General features: G+C 43.0%; 1 protein-coding gene across 1 annotated transcript in view; it reads left to right on the top strand.

The window, feature by feature from the left end:
- The window catches only part of prex1 (phosphatidylinositol-3,4,5-trisphosphate-dependent Rac exchange factor 1), a 242,446-nt gene extending 227,964 nt beyond the window's left edge, over positions 1-14,482 (top strand). Inside the window, exons 36-40 of the mRNA XM_086005396.1 lie at positions 3,189-3,255; positions 6,342-6,532; positions 8,732-8,834; positions 8,969-9,036; positions 10,794-14,482. Of these exons, the coding sequence (XP_085861522.1) occupies positions 3,189-3,255; positions 6,342-6,532; positions 8,732-8,834; positions 8,969-9,036; positions 10,794-10,836 (472 nt within the window). The 3' untranslated portion in view covers positions 10,837-14,482. The remainder of the gene's footprint in view (positions 1-3,188; positions 3,256-6,341; positions 6,533-8,731; positions 8,835-8,968; positions 9,037-10,793) is intronic.
- Positions 14,483-14,928: the final 446 nt, after the last annotated feature.

Raw genomic sequence — 14,928 nt, 5'->3', positions numbered from 1 at the left:
TCTTGTCATTTTTGATTTTGCCCCTCTGCTTGTTGTTAAACATGAAAGCAACTGAACGTTGGTCAGTGAGCAGGGTAAATCGTTTTCCGGCCAGGTAGTGCCTCCAATGACGCACAGCCTCCACAATCGCCTGGGCCTCCTTCTCAACAGCGGAGTGTCTGGTCTCCGGGCCTTGGAGGGTTCGTGAAAAGAAGGCCACGGGTCTCCCCGCCTGATTGAGGGTAGCGGCCAGGGCAAAGTCGGACGCGTCGCTTTCCACCTGGAAGGGGATGGATTCGTCCACTGCGTGCATGGTGGCTTTGGCAATGTCTTCCTTGATACGGTGGAAGGCTAAGCGGGCCTCTGCCGTCAAGGGAAAAGAGGTGGACTTGATCAGCGGATGGGCCTTGTCCGCATAGTAGGGGACCCACTGGGCATAATAGGAGAAAAACCCTAGGCACCTCTTCAGGGCCTTGAGGCAGTGGGAGTTCCATAAGGGGACGCATCCGGTCGGGGTCGGGGCCGATGACTCCGTGTTCCACAACACAGCCAAGGATGGCGAGGCGGTTTGTGCGGAATATGCACTTCTCCTTGTTATATGTCAGGTTCAGGAGTTGGGCGGTGCGGAGGAATTTTTCGAGGTTTGCGTCATGGTCCTGCAAGTCACGGCCGCAGATGGTCACATTGTCCAGATATGGGAAAGTGGCCAGCAACGCATTTTGATCTACCATCCGGTCCATCTCCCTTTGGAAGACGGAGACCCCGTTGGTGACGCCAAAGGGAACCCTAAGGAAGTGGTAGAGGCGGCCGTTTGCCTCAAAGGCAGTATACTGGCGGTCCTCAGGGCGGATAGGGAGCTGGTGGTACGCTGATTTCAGGTCAATGGTCGAGAAGACGCGGTACTGCGCGATCTGGTTGACCATATCAGCTATGCGGGGGAGTGGGTAGGCGTCCAGCAGGGTGTAGCGATTTATTGTCTGGCTGTAGTCGATGACCAGGCGCTGCTTCTCGCCGGTCTTAACGACCACAACCTGGGCTCGCCAGGGGCTGGTGCTGCCCTCAATAATCCCTTCCTTCAGGAGCCGCTCCACTTCGGTTTTAATGAAAACCCTGTCCCCGGCACTGTATCGCCTGCTCTTTGTGGCGATGGGCTTACAGTCGGGGGTGAGGTTAGCAAACAGTGGGGGTGGGGGTGTGACTCAGTGTGGCGAGGTTGCACCTGGTGCGCGGCGGGCAATTTGGGAGCTGCTGGCTGCGGACTGTGAGTGGGGGTAGGGGTCCACCGTACGCCATCGTAACACTTTTAAGGTGGCACTGAAAATCTAACCCCAGCAGGACGGCAGCGCAGAGGTCTGGCAGGACCAGAAGTTTAAAATGATCGTACACGGTCCCGTCTACTACGAGTGTCACTACGCAGTAGCCGCCGATGTCCGCCGACTGGGACTCGGAGGCCATAGAAATCCGCTGGTGCGCAGGCAGGACTGGGAGAGAGCAACGCCGCACCGTGTCGGGGTGGATGAAGCTCTCCGTGCTCCCAGAGTCAAAAAGGCAGATTGTATCGTGGCCATTTACCTTAATGTCCATTGTGGAACTGGCCAGCTGGTGCGGTCTCGCTTGGTCCAGTGTAACGGATGCCAGCGTAGGGGTCGGTGTGTCGCTGCGGGTATCAGATGAGGCGGTGTTGGGGGCCTGCTGCGTTCCGGCTGTCGTCCAAGGTGGCGGCGTCCATGATCCCCATGTGGCTGGAGGCGTCCAAAATGGCTGCTGTACCGGTGGTTCGCACATGGCCGGGGAGGCCCAAGATGGCGGCCCGCATGGCCCACACGCGGCGCTGCTGGGGTTCGGGGTGGCTTTGGCCCTGCAGACGTTAGCGTAGTGTCCCTTCTTCCCGCAGCCCGAGCAGATCGCATTTTTCGCCGGGCAGCGCGCTCTGGGGTGTTTTGCTTGGCCACAGAAGTAGCATTTCTGGCCTTGGGGCACTGCTGTCTGGCCTTGGGACACTGCTGCGGTAGTTGGGCCGTGGCTGGGGTGGCACGGCGCTATGAGGCGGTCCTACCGTGTCCCAGGCTGTCATTCCCCGCGGCGTCCACGGTGCAGAGGAGTAGGCATCCATGCCCCGCTAGGCTGCATCCAATGATAGTGCGAGTTCAGAGGCCTTGTTGAGGTCGAGGTCACTCTGCTCCAACAGTCGCTGTCGGGTGTAATTGGATCTGTGGCCCGCTACAAAAGCGTCCCGGATAAGTTCCTCTGTGTACACGGCGGCCTTTACATCCTTACAACCACAGGCCCGGCCAAGCACAGACAGTGCCTGAAGGTATTCCACGGTCGATTCCCCAGAAGGTGCCTGGCGTACACTTCGTTCACTGGGCGCGTGTACTGGTCCTTGAGGAGCTTGATAGCGTCCGCGTACGAGGTCGCGTCTTGGATGACCGAGTACACTCGGTGGTTCACCTTGGAGGTCAGGACATCCAGTTTGTCCTCGTCCGATTTGATTGCTGCGGAGGCGGTCAGGTATTTTTCGAAACACTTAAGCCAGTGAGTAAACTTGGTGGATGAGTCCGCCTCCCGATGATCTAAGTCCAGGCATGCTGGTGTGAGGATCTTCTCCATTATAAAAATTTTGTTAATAAAATTGATGCGCTATCAATTACTCATAAAAGACTGAGAGTTAAGAGAGTAACTAAAGGCTTTTATTAACAAAAGAATGAAGGTCTGCCTCGAGTGGTCGACCGGTCCAGAATACAAAGGGGGCTGGGGAGCAGTCACCTTTATACTAGGACTTGTGGGAGGAGTCAGCCGAGGCATGTCCAGGCATGTACACAGTGGAATACAAACAGTGGTTTACCACAGCAAGTTTTGGTGATCGTGGCCAGTTGGGGAACTAAATTGAAGCACCAAACAATGGTACAATAAAAGTTGGAATTCTGGAGACTGGGTTAAGGAATATCAGGACAGAGTTGTGGGAGATTTACTCTTGCATTTAGAAAAAATCTTTCATTCTCTGGCACTGACATCGTTTAGCTTCAAGAGCAGAATAATTCAGCAGGAAGATGTAAAAGGAAAAATAGTTGAAGGATCTGTTGGTGTCTGTTACCCTGGCTGTCCAGATCCAGGAACTTTGTACCTCGTGCCTTTTTTCTTTAATGTGTTTTCATTACATATTTAACTCTTAAATTGGAACTGAATTCTCAGATTTTGATCTTTCCTAGGGCATTCTATCTAGAAAGGTCTAATTTACCTTCTGATTCTTCTACTGCAGCTGTAAAGATAAACCGGGTAAGTTGTCTCCAGTGGTCTAAACAAGCTGTTGTCATATTACTAACTGAACACCTTGTATGATTTTGAATAATCTGCGTTTACTGGACAAGCAGATTAATTAGCATTATCAAGCAATTAGAAGTCACTCACACCAATGAAAACATAAACCAGCTTGTAAATCCTGCTCTTTGTCTTAATGAGCTATGCCAAATTTGGCAGTGATGTACCATACTGTCATTAGCTCTCCTTTTTCTTTAATGCAAGGTCATGTAACACCAACATTTGCCTTGCAGTTCACGTTTTAAGGCATATCAAGATATGCCAATGTTGCTTAGATCATATTGATAAGTACATGAGGGAGAGAAGATATGCTGATGGGGTGAAAGAAGGCTCGTGTGGTGCATAAAGACTGGCACATACCAATTGGGCTGAATGGCTGGTTTCTGTGCTGTAAAATCTATATAATTATTCAGCTTTTTGTGCATGAAGGGTGTAAGGACAATCCTAGTAACTATAGGCTGGTCAATTTAACATCAGTGGTGGGTAAAGTTTTAGAAACAATAATCGAGCAAAAAATTAACAGGCACTTGGAGATGTTTAAGCTAATTAAAGTAAGCCAACATGGATTTGTAAATGGCGGATCGTGTTCACCTAATCTAATTGAATTTTTTGATGAAGTAACAGAGAGGATTGATGAAGGGAATGCAATGGATGTTGTCTACATGGATTTTAGGAAGGTGTTTGACAAAGTACCACATAGAAGGCTGGTTAACAAAATTGAGGCTCATGGAATAGGTGGGTCAGTGGCAGCTTGGATAAGGAATTGGCTTAAGGACAGAAAACAGTGAGTTGTGGTAAATGTCTGTTTTTCAGACTGGAGGATGGTAGACAGTGGTGTTCCCCAAGGGTCAGTGCTGGGACCACTGCTTTATTTGATGTATATAAATGACCTGGATATTGGAATACATAGAAACATAGAAGATAGGAGCAGGAGTAGGCCTTTCGGCCCCTCCAGCCTGTTCCGCCATTTAAAGAGATCATGGCTGATCATCCAAATTCAGTACCCTGTCTCTGCTTTCTCCCCATATCCCTTTAGCCTTAAGAAATATATCTAACTCCTTCTTGAATATATTTAATGTTGGCCTCAACTGCCTTTTGTGGTAGAGAATTCCACAGGTTCGCCACTCTCTGGGTGGAGAAATTCCTCCTCATCTCTGTCCTAAATGGCTTACCCCTTATCCTTAGACTGTGACCCCTGGTTCTGGACTCCCCCGCCATCAGGAACATCCTTCCTGCATCTAGTCTGTCTAGTCATGTTAGAATTTTATAAGTTTCAATGAGATCCCCTCTCATTCTTCTAAACTCTAGCGAATATAAGCCTAATCGACCCAATCTCTCTCCATACGTCATTCCTGCCATCCCAGGTATCAGTCTGGTGAATCTTCGCTGCACTCCCTCCATGGCAAGAACATCCTTCCTCAGATAAGGCGACCAAAACCGCGCACAATACTCAAGATGTGGTCTCACCAAGGCCCTGTACAACTGCAGCAAGACATCTTTGCTCCTGTACTCGAATCCTCTCACTATGAAGGCCAACATACCATTTGCCTTCTTAACCGCCTGCTGCACCTGCATGCTTACCTTCAGCGACTGGTGCACAAGGACACCCAGGTCTCGTTGCACTTCCCCTTCTCCCAATCTATTGCCGTTCAGATAATAATCTGCCTTCCTGTTTTTGCCACCAAAGTGGATAACCTCGCATTTATTCACATTATACTGCATCTGCCATGCATCTGCCCAATCACCCAACCTGTCCAAATCATACTGGAGTTTCTCTGCATCCTCCTCACAGCACACACGCCCACCCAGCTTTGTGTCATCTGCAAACTTGGAGATATTCCATCGAGTTCCCTCGTCTAGATCATCATTAATATATATTGTGAATAGCTGGGGTCCTAGCACCGATCCCTGCGGTACCCCACTGGTAGAGTAGAATTTCTAAATTTGCCGATGACACCAAACTTGGGGGTGTGGCAAACAGTGAGGGTGATATCAATTGACCAACAGGACATAGAGAGGCTAGCAGAATGGGCAGGCAAGTGGCAGATGGAATTTAATAGAGAAGTGTGAGGTGATGCATTTTGGCAGATTGAACAGGGAGAGGCAATATACACTTAATGGCACAGTTTTAAAGAGTGTGCAGGGACAGAAACCTGGGAGTTAATGTGCATAGGTCCCTGAAGGTGGCAGGACATAATGAGAAAGTGGTTAACAAAGCATATGGGATCTTGGGCTTCATAAATAGAGGTATTGAGTACAAAAGTGGAGAAGTTATGTTGAACCTTTATAAATTGCTGGTTAGGCCACAACTGGAGTATTGCAGCCAGTTCTGGTCACCACACTTTAGGAAGGATGTGAAGGCCCTTGAGAGGGTGCAGAGGAGATTTACCAGAATGGTTCTGGGGATGGGGGATCTTAGCTACAAAGACAGGTTGGAGAAGCTGGATTTGTTTTCATTGGAGCAAAGGAGGTTGAGGGGTGATTTGATAGAGGTGTACAAGGTTATGACGGGTTTGGATAGGCTAGACGGGGAAAGGCTGTTTCCACTAGTTGATGGTACAAGGATTAGGTGACACAGATTTAAGGTTTTGAACAAGAGATACAGGGGGGAGGTGAGGAAAAACTTTTTTACAGTGAGTGGTGATGACCTGGAATTCGCTGCCGACGGAAGTGGTGGAAGCAGAGACACTCAATGTTTTCAAGGGGAGACTGGATCAGCACTTGAGGGAAATAAACTTGTAGGGCTACGGGGATAGAGCGGGGGAATGGGACTGACTGGATTGCTCTACAGAGAGCCGGCACGGACTCGGGCCGAATGGCCTCCTTCTGTGCCATTATGACGCTATGTGGAATGAATATGTACACTGAGCTGTGTTTGATCCTGCATAGACTGCTGTGCTTCAATACTGCCAGAGGCAAAAACCACTGGGGGGAAAAAAAAAAGATGGGGGAAAAGGTATTGCACACAGTGCAGTGCAATTCTTTGTATGTAAAAGAGTGACACAAACCAGACTCGTACGTAATGCTTTTTTTTAACCTCGCAGCTGCTACGTCCCCTCAATGCGTTGGAGGAACTTCGGCGACTTATGGAATTGTACATTAGTCCAAAACATTCAGCGTCCACAACAAGCTCGAGCAGTTCTGCTTCTGGAATTGCAACCTTGCCCATATCGTCGGAGCTCTGCAACCGGCTTGGAGCTTGTCAGATTGTTATGTGCAGCACTGGTATACAGAGGTAATTTAAATCTGTCCAATTACCTCAGTCTTGCAGTTGAAACCGTACAGTGCCTTTGCTGTTTGCTCTTGGAATGCTATAATAAAAATTATAATGTAAAAATGTCAGAATCCGGTGATGTAGGGCATGTTTGAACATTTACATCCATTTGTGAAATAAATCCGTATGGCCCACTCATACTGTGTTCATGGCACAGTGCTGCCATCATGGCAATCCTGACTTCATGGTCAGCGTTGTAATATTAACCTAGTGACATGCAGCACTGCCTTACTAAATGGTAGTTCTCCGTAACATTGAGGAAGGCCAGAAGGCTGAACATTGAGTCTTTGCCCTGAAATCTGACTAGGAATATAAATGGGCCAAATTCCAGTTCACCAGCAGTCTTGGCACATTTTGCAGGGTTTTATTGCAGAATCTGAGCACTGTAGAGATGAGGCCCATGTTCTGAAGCACTGTAAATGCTACATATCTTGAGAATTCTGCAGTGCCACTGATGAGGTGAATATGAATGTGCTGAGTGACTCCCGTTGCTTGCAGGCAAGTGCAAGTCAGAAAATGCCAACCCTCGTGTTGCACTGGAGACAGTGAACTTACTATTGGATTTGGTGTGGAAATTTGTGTTGAGAGGAGGGTTATTGTAAAACTTTTTAATGAGTGCTTTATTCTTAGAGAATAGAATCATAGAAATTTATGGCACAGAAGGAAGCCATTCAGCCCATCATGTCTGTGCCGGCCGAAAGAGCTATCCAGCCTCGTCCCACTTTCCAATTCTTGGCTGGTAGCCTTGCAGTGTTTGTTTGGCTGTTAAGCCAAGGCCCTGTCTGCCTGTTCAAGATAGTGTAAGAAGAATGACAGAGGAGTTCTGTGTCCTAGTCAACATTTATCCCTCAAACAACACCACTATTTTTAAAAAAAGAAAAAAGGCTATCTGGTCATTTATCTCATTGCTGTTTGTGGGAACTTGGTGTGGGAAAATTGGCTGCCCTATTTTCCTACATGGGTGACTACCTTTCAAAAGTAATTAATTGTTTATGAAGCGCTTTGGGACATCCTGTTTTACATTTATACAGCGGCATTTCCTTTAGTATAAGCTTAGTACAAGTGGAATCTTCTGTTCTACCTGGTTTTTGAAGCATCACATGGTCGTGTCGTCATGCCCTTATTATCTAGAGTTGTGTAGACTTACAGCAGAGCATGTCATCCAAAACTGAATCCTCACATTCTTAATTATACAGTAGCCTGCAATAATTTAGTATTTTCAGGTTATTCACCATTCAGTCCAAGTTTTACTTGCAGAATACAACCTCTGTTTAATTCTATTTTCTATCACCTTTATATATTTTCTTCCATCATTACTGGTTTTATGTAATCTCAAAGTTTAACTTTTGAGTTTCAAACAATTAATGTTTTCCCTTTTAAGGTGTTTTGCAAGTGCTGTTTAGTACTGTTTTTTGTTGAAATCACAAATCTTTTTCAAAGAAAGCCATTCTGGTTAAAGTGTATTGCATTTGTATCTGTTTATTTGTACCATGTCAGCTGCTGTACAAAAACAAATGTCAATGAAGAGTGTTGGTGTGCTATTCAAATGTATTTTTTGTCAAAATCCCAATTTTAATCTGCTAAATCCACAGTGTATTCACCTCAAATTGGTCCAACCAAATTGTTCTAATGTGATTTATGTCATGTACCAGATTGATCAGACATAACAGCAACGTGTTGCTTAAACTATTTTCAGCATTTTTTTACACTTCAGTAATTGTACAGTGCTGAAGTTGCACGAAGATGCTGAGTTTTGCACAATAGGGCTATAAATTTTAAACACTTTGAGCAAACAATAGTAAATGCCTGTTGTTTTCAGGCAAGCCCATGAAGCGACATCAACATCTTTAGATGCACAATTAACTGATTACATTTTTGGACACATGGGGAGGAGGACAGGACATAATTTTAAATTTCATGACGTTGGGACCAAAATTCTAATCTTGGGAGAATTCATCTTGTATATTGATGGATTTGCTTTAGAAAAAAAATGAAATGGCTCTTAAAGTATTTGATCTCTTTCATGGGATTTAGAGTTAATCAACTCATTTGTTTTTCTCCTCATCTGAGCAGATTGTGCAGAAGGTGTTTTGTCTTTGTTGCAGTGTTAATGTAATCCAGAGGGTATGTTAATTGTCCTGATATTTTCATTTTGTTCAGGAGTACTTTAAGTGTGACCCTGGAACAAGCTGTTATTTTGGCTCGTAGCCATGGACTCTTACCCAGATGTATTATGCAGGCCACGGACATTATGAGAAAACAGGTAAGATCCTCAAAATACCAAATAAATGGATCCAAGACATGTGCCTAATAGTCTTAAACTCAAAACTGTTATTATGAATATACAGCCCAATTGCCATTATTTAAGAACAAAGGACTCTCTCTTTATTTCTGCAGGGTGCAAGGGTTGAGAACTCAGCCAAAAATTTGAAAGTAATGGATCAGATGCCACAATCTGTACCAAGGTAAGTTACACATGCATATGTTAGTAATAAACTATGTGTCAGATTTAAGAAGTTACACCAGTGGTCCTTCTAGTTCAGCCAGGAACAACAAAAGTACCATTTCAGAATGCTTATTCCCACCTAGTTAACATATTTCAAGTACCTCACAGTATTTTAAAGTGCTGTTTCATCTCAAGTCCTTGACCTTGTTGTCGCCTCCCAAATCCATGCCTTTCTTTCCTGCAACCCCATGTTTGAACTCCTCCAATCAGCTTTCCACCCTTCCACAGCACTGAAATAGCCCTTGGCACCTCTGTGCTCGCTGACCTACACTGGCTCCCGGTCCGGCAACACCTCGATTTAAAAAAAATTCTCATCCTTGTTTTCAAATCCTTCCATGGCTTCGCCCCTCCCTATCTCTGTAACCTCCTCCAGGCCTACAACTCTCTAAGATCTCTGCGCTCCTCCAATTCTGGCCTCTTTTGCATCCCCGATTTTAATCGCTCAACCATTGGCGGCCGTGCTTTCAGCTGCCTGAGCCCTAAGCTCTGGAATTCTCTCCATTGGCCTTTCCACCTCGCCCTTTTTTTAAGACGCTCCTTAAAACCTACCTCTCTGACCAAGTTTTTGGTCGCCAGTCCTAATATCTCCTTGTGTGTCTGTGTTTGATCACGCTCCTTGGGATGTTTTACTGTGTTAAAGGTGCTATATAAATGCAAGTTGTGGTTGTTTAGATAAAATTGACAGAAATGAGTAATGGAGTAATGGTCACCAAATCCTAGCTTATATATTTGAATGCAAAACAAAGGCACAAATTTATTTTAAATGAAATTGCTTACAAGGCATGTACATGTAAACCAGTATATACATGTAGGTATTTGCCTTTGACTTCAGTAATTGCCAGACTGGGATGTGGTATGATCAGATAAGGCAACTAATTAAGAGCCCAGAACTGTAACACTGCAAGGATGGGCAATGAGCATTTTAGGAGGTTGGAAGACTTTTTCTGTGTAAGAATGTTCAGCAATCTTGGGCTCAGAGCTAGCTTTAAGCACCTAATATGGAGGGTCCCAGCCTGCTGGTAAATGGTATGGGAAGAAAACTACAACTATCAGGATGCAGATGATTGTATTGGTGATCTGGTTGGAGATGGGGATTTTAGAGTAACTTACTTGAAAAGGGGTTGGTAAATGAGCCTGGGTTTGCTTGGAAGTTTGAGGAAAATGTGCATTTCTTTAACACCCAAAAACCAGCTCGTAGTTGATATGGAATACATAAAAATGCAGTGAGTGGGCAGTGTTCAATAATTTACTTTGTTCTGATTCCAGCATTAAAAAATATTGTGGAACACATACAGCAGAATTTGTTGGGCAAGGGAGCAAAGGATACTTCTAATTTTCTGCTAATGGGAGTTGTCTTCCATTTGGGATGCAAGAGTTGAAATTGGCTTTTGGGGGTAGTGCGAAATGGGCGATGGCGAATCAGCAGTCAATGGAAAAGAAAATCGGGTGCGGTGCAAAATGGGCTGCTGATTCGCTCTACCACTGAAAAGCAATTTCACCCTCCGTGACCTATTCAGTGTAATGTGATAATCTGGGGAGCGTATAGACCAGCTGCACTGGAAGCTTCAGAATCCCAGGGCCAGCTCTACTTGGGCTGTGCTTTTCTCCATTTCGAGTACTGAAGGACTATATTGCTGTTGTTTTTCTCCATAGAGAAAGATGGATTGTAAATTTGAAAATGCACTTCATTAGTAATTTCCTTCTATTTCCTCCTAGACTATACCGGCTCTGTCAACCACCTTCAGACGGAGACCTATGAAAGATGCTTCTTTTTAAAAGGCTTCCTGAGACCTTCCAGAGAGTTGGAGCTGGGACGTTGTACAATGTTGTGGTGTCTGCATTTTCTTAGTCAAACTGTGGAGTGTCTGTGTATGCACAGCAATACAATGGCAGTATAGCAAGCAGCACAGGGACAGAGCTGTCCTTTTTGCCCATATTTCCATTAATAGCACAGAGATAGTTGACTGTTTGGCCCACTCTCCATCAGCTTCTGGATACGTAGTCATACCAACCTAATGAACAGCTACAGAATTAAGAACCTCAGTTATGTGGATGCCTGGTCATGCATGGAATTTTCAGATTTTGGTGCCAAGTGTGTACCAGTGTGGTGATGTGCTTGAGCATGTTTTTTTCCAGTGTTGGAATTCTACTGATTTACATATGCATCTCATAAACTAAGGACTATGCATGGACCTTGTTTTCAGATATCAGCCACCTTGCACGTACCTGACTGAAATAAAGTAAGATGTTATACAAATAGGTTGCGGAGTTGGCAGAGAAGCTCCAGCTAGTATTTCTTTTTAAAAAGTACCTGTTACATAATGTACACTTGAAAACATCTGCAATACTGTACACACAGCTGTTATACGTTGTGTAGCTACAGTAGGATCTCATTAACATTCTGCATTACCAGAGCACCTGATCTATCCTGTACTGTTAATTCCCTTTTTAATCAACAAACTATGTAAACATTCCCTTCATTATCACGCACCCCTTGCTATTATGCTTTTTGTATTGCTTCTAAGACAGCATTATTGAATATGGTCTCCTGGACTGGCCCAGATTGTGTTCCTCCTTCTGAATCAATTAGTTCAATTTTCCATTTACTTTCTAAAACCAGCTATTATCAGCAGAAATTAAGAGTTCAAATGAGAAATGAAAATTAATCTGTTGGCATTTTAGGATAGAATTACAATAAAATCTAAAGCACCTCAAATTTGTCAAAACCTCTCAGTAGGGTTTTACAAATTCTGCCTGAATCCTGCAGAATCCCACTTACAAGCCTACAAATGATGGCAGTGAGCATTGGTATTTCTGACAATTTTATACTGTTGGAAGGAGCTTCATTGTCATGGCTGACGGTATTAGCATCCACGTTTTAATTGAGCAACAATGGATAAATCTCCAACATTAAATTGTTGTCTACATTTTTATTTCAATTTTTTTGTGACAAAAGATGAAATGGTGACATTTCTTAAGGTTACAGTAGTGCACCTTATGTTTACATCCAAGTACAGTACTTAATTCCACATACTTCTGGAACAGTACAAATTGACACACACACCATGTCAACAGTTGGATTAATAACAGAAGAACTGGAGTCAGACAGACATGTCATTAAGAAAAAGAAGATAGGCCACATTATTTTAGCCTCAGTATATATCAAAATTTTTAGTTTGAAATTTCTGATATTAAGGGCAGAATTATTTGAAAACTATCTGATTTGATCCATCCTTTGTTCTGTTTTATGTCACAAGTAGAAAGAGACTTTTTTGTAAGAATTTTGGTTTTAGTATTAACTTTTAAAAGAATTCTGTGGTGTATTTGCACAATAGCTAAATGTTGAAGCAGTTGTCTCGGGGCTAAAAGTTAATTGGTTAAATTTTGAAGCCCGGTGATAGTGCCTTAAAACTTGTAGAATTCTAAGCTCCTGAATTCACCTGCTTTTGTTAGGATAAAAATGTGTTCAGTATTAACAAGGTAAATATTTTATGATTATAACCTATTTTCTTTTAAATGTAAAATATCTTCTCTTGTAATTGTTTTAGTAATGCTGACCATGTTACTGGCTGAGTGGATACTGAATGTGTAGCTTTACTTGTTTGTACATATGTTTTAAATTGTGAATTAAAATAACTTTTGGGTTAGAATTGAGGAGGGTGATGTAAACAAGTGAAGTAACTGCATTTGATTTAATTCCAGTTCAGAGCTCACATTTTCCTAATGTTCCATGATTTCAAATCCAGTCATTTCCGGCAGTGTCTGTAGTCCAGGGAGCAGATCATTGCATCACCAAAATCTATCTTCTCCATCTTCACTGAAGCAGTGCCGGTTGTAATGGATTGAGAAATACATGATTGACCCATGTGCCAAGCCCAAGATGCTTGGTTCAGCTGAGCCATATGCATATGTGAAAAATCATATATTCCAGTATTTCAGCAGAGAAACTCTGCATCCTTTTCATGAGCTCGATATTTGAGCAGTGTTGGATGTTTTCAGTGCCATTCTACTCTAGACTAGTGGTAATTTAGTCCTGCATTACTCAGCAGAGTTATAACAACAGATCTGGAAATTTACTATGACAACTTAGTGAGACTGTATCTATGTGATGAATTCTATGAACGTGCAATACTTCAGTTCTTTTTCTTCCTTAATCCTTCTCCCCACCCAATTTTCACTCTTCTCCTAAAGGCTCTTGCTGGGTACGATCACACAGGTGCTGGACATCCTTTTGCCTCCCACAAGTGTTCATTCTTTGTGTGAGCTAAATGGGGATTGCTGGCAGACTGTTCTACCTTGGGCCCATTAAAGTTGAGTCTGGCCCTGTCCTCGCCCAATGTCCACACATGCACACTTTCTACCAGGGCCCACTGGAAAGTGATCAAGACCTTTTCCCCTTGTTAGCCCAGCAGTGCTGAGTCACATAATGCCTTTTATGGATTTGGGTTAGACTGCACTATATGTTATGGAAATTTTCTGCACAATAAATGACTCAATTAAGAAATGACAGGCATTTTTAACTGACTCCCAATTTGTTTTTCCTACATTGCATAATATGGAAGATCAATTCATTGTGGCTAAATCAGGCAACTTTTTTCCTTGGCTCTCTGTGTACCAGACTAAAATTCCAAAATTTGAAATTGGACCAGACAATTTAAATTTCATGTCAATATAAATGGATATTTTAGCAGCCTCACGTGGCTTGGTGCTGTCTGTCTGCTCGGTCTGTATTTAGGTCAAATATTGACTATAATATGTTGTTTGTATTCAGTGGAAAATGAAGTATCCAATGAATTTGGATCCCAAATAGTAATCCATTGTAGTAACAAAAATGTCTGTTAATAGAAAAATTGTACATATAGTTACACACCCAATTTAAAATACTTAACCCTGTACAAAGAGAAAATGGCACCGTTATTCTGACTCTTGTCTAATCTGTTTATTGGTATGCTGCAATTACTTGTTTAAAACATTCAGGAACATTAACACAATTCTGTTTCATTTAAAGCCCTCAATTGCACCTCTTGTTTGGAAGATGTCAATTCACAGATCTGTAAAACTAAGACAATCATTTCTCCTGATTTAGATTAAGGAAGGGACCAAGCCCTTGTAACAGTTTCTGTCATTACCAGTGCAATACTTTCTTTATCAAAGACCAGCAAGGAAGAGGTGCACTTTCATCCAGTGACTTATTAAAATTTGTCAGAAAGCCATTGTTGTTTATAATGATGCTAGTAACCATTGTTTTGCTAATGTTGTAAATACATCAGGTTCATGATGTAGTTTTTCTTCTGTAATTCTACAGTTGTACAGTGAGTTTGGTTAATTTTAAATGTTATTTTATTGAAATAGTTAGGTTATGTCAGTTTTAACCTGTTAGCCAATAAATTTTTATTTGCATTTGAGGATTGTGTGTGCCTTAATCCTGTGTTCATTTAATAATTGAACTGCATAGTATTTAAAGAGAATTTTTTATCCCAAAATATGTACAGCAGTGTGGCTCGTCGATCACAGCAGAGCATGCTTTCTTGTTGAAAGGTCCAACACAATCATTTTACAAGATAGAAGTTGACTAATTGAAATTATAAAACTCCTTTTTTGTAGTGAAGTTTCTCTGAAGCCATTTTCTGTTTACATCTCTGATCTGTTGCACTAGTTTCTGCCAAACAACGCCAAAATGCATTTGCACAGAGTGGAGGTTAATTACATTTTTAAATAAGCACATTGCCAAATATAATTCTTTAAAAAAACAAAAGTTAGTCCTGTTCAGGGAATGGCATGTGCTGAGATTGGCTGCATTCTCCAGTCTCTGAGCACTAACTAGTGTGATGCTGTGTTCTTTTATTCAAAA

This window comes from Somniosus microcephalus, chromosome 13 (genome assembly GCF_052327205.1).
Source record: "Somniosus microcephalus isolate GS21.2 chromosome 13, FLI_Smic_1.0, whole genome shotgun sequence".
Classification (NCBI taxonomy): domain Eukaryota; kingdom Metazoa; phylum Chordata; class Chondrichthyes; order Squaliformes; family Somniosidae; genus Somniosus; species Somniosus microcephalus.
This window is presented reverse-complemented; position numbering and strand designations above follow the sequence as displayed.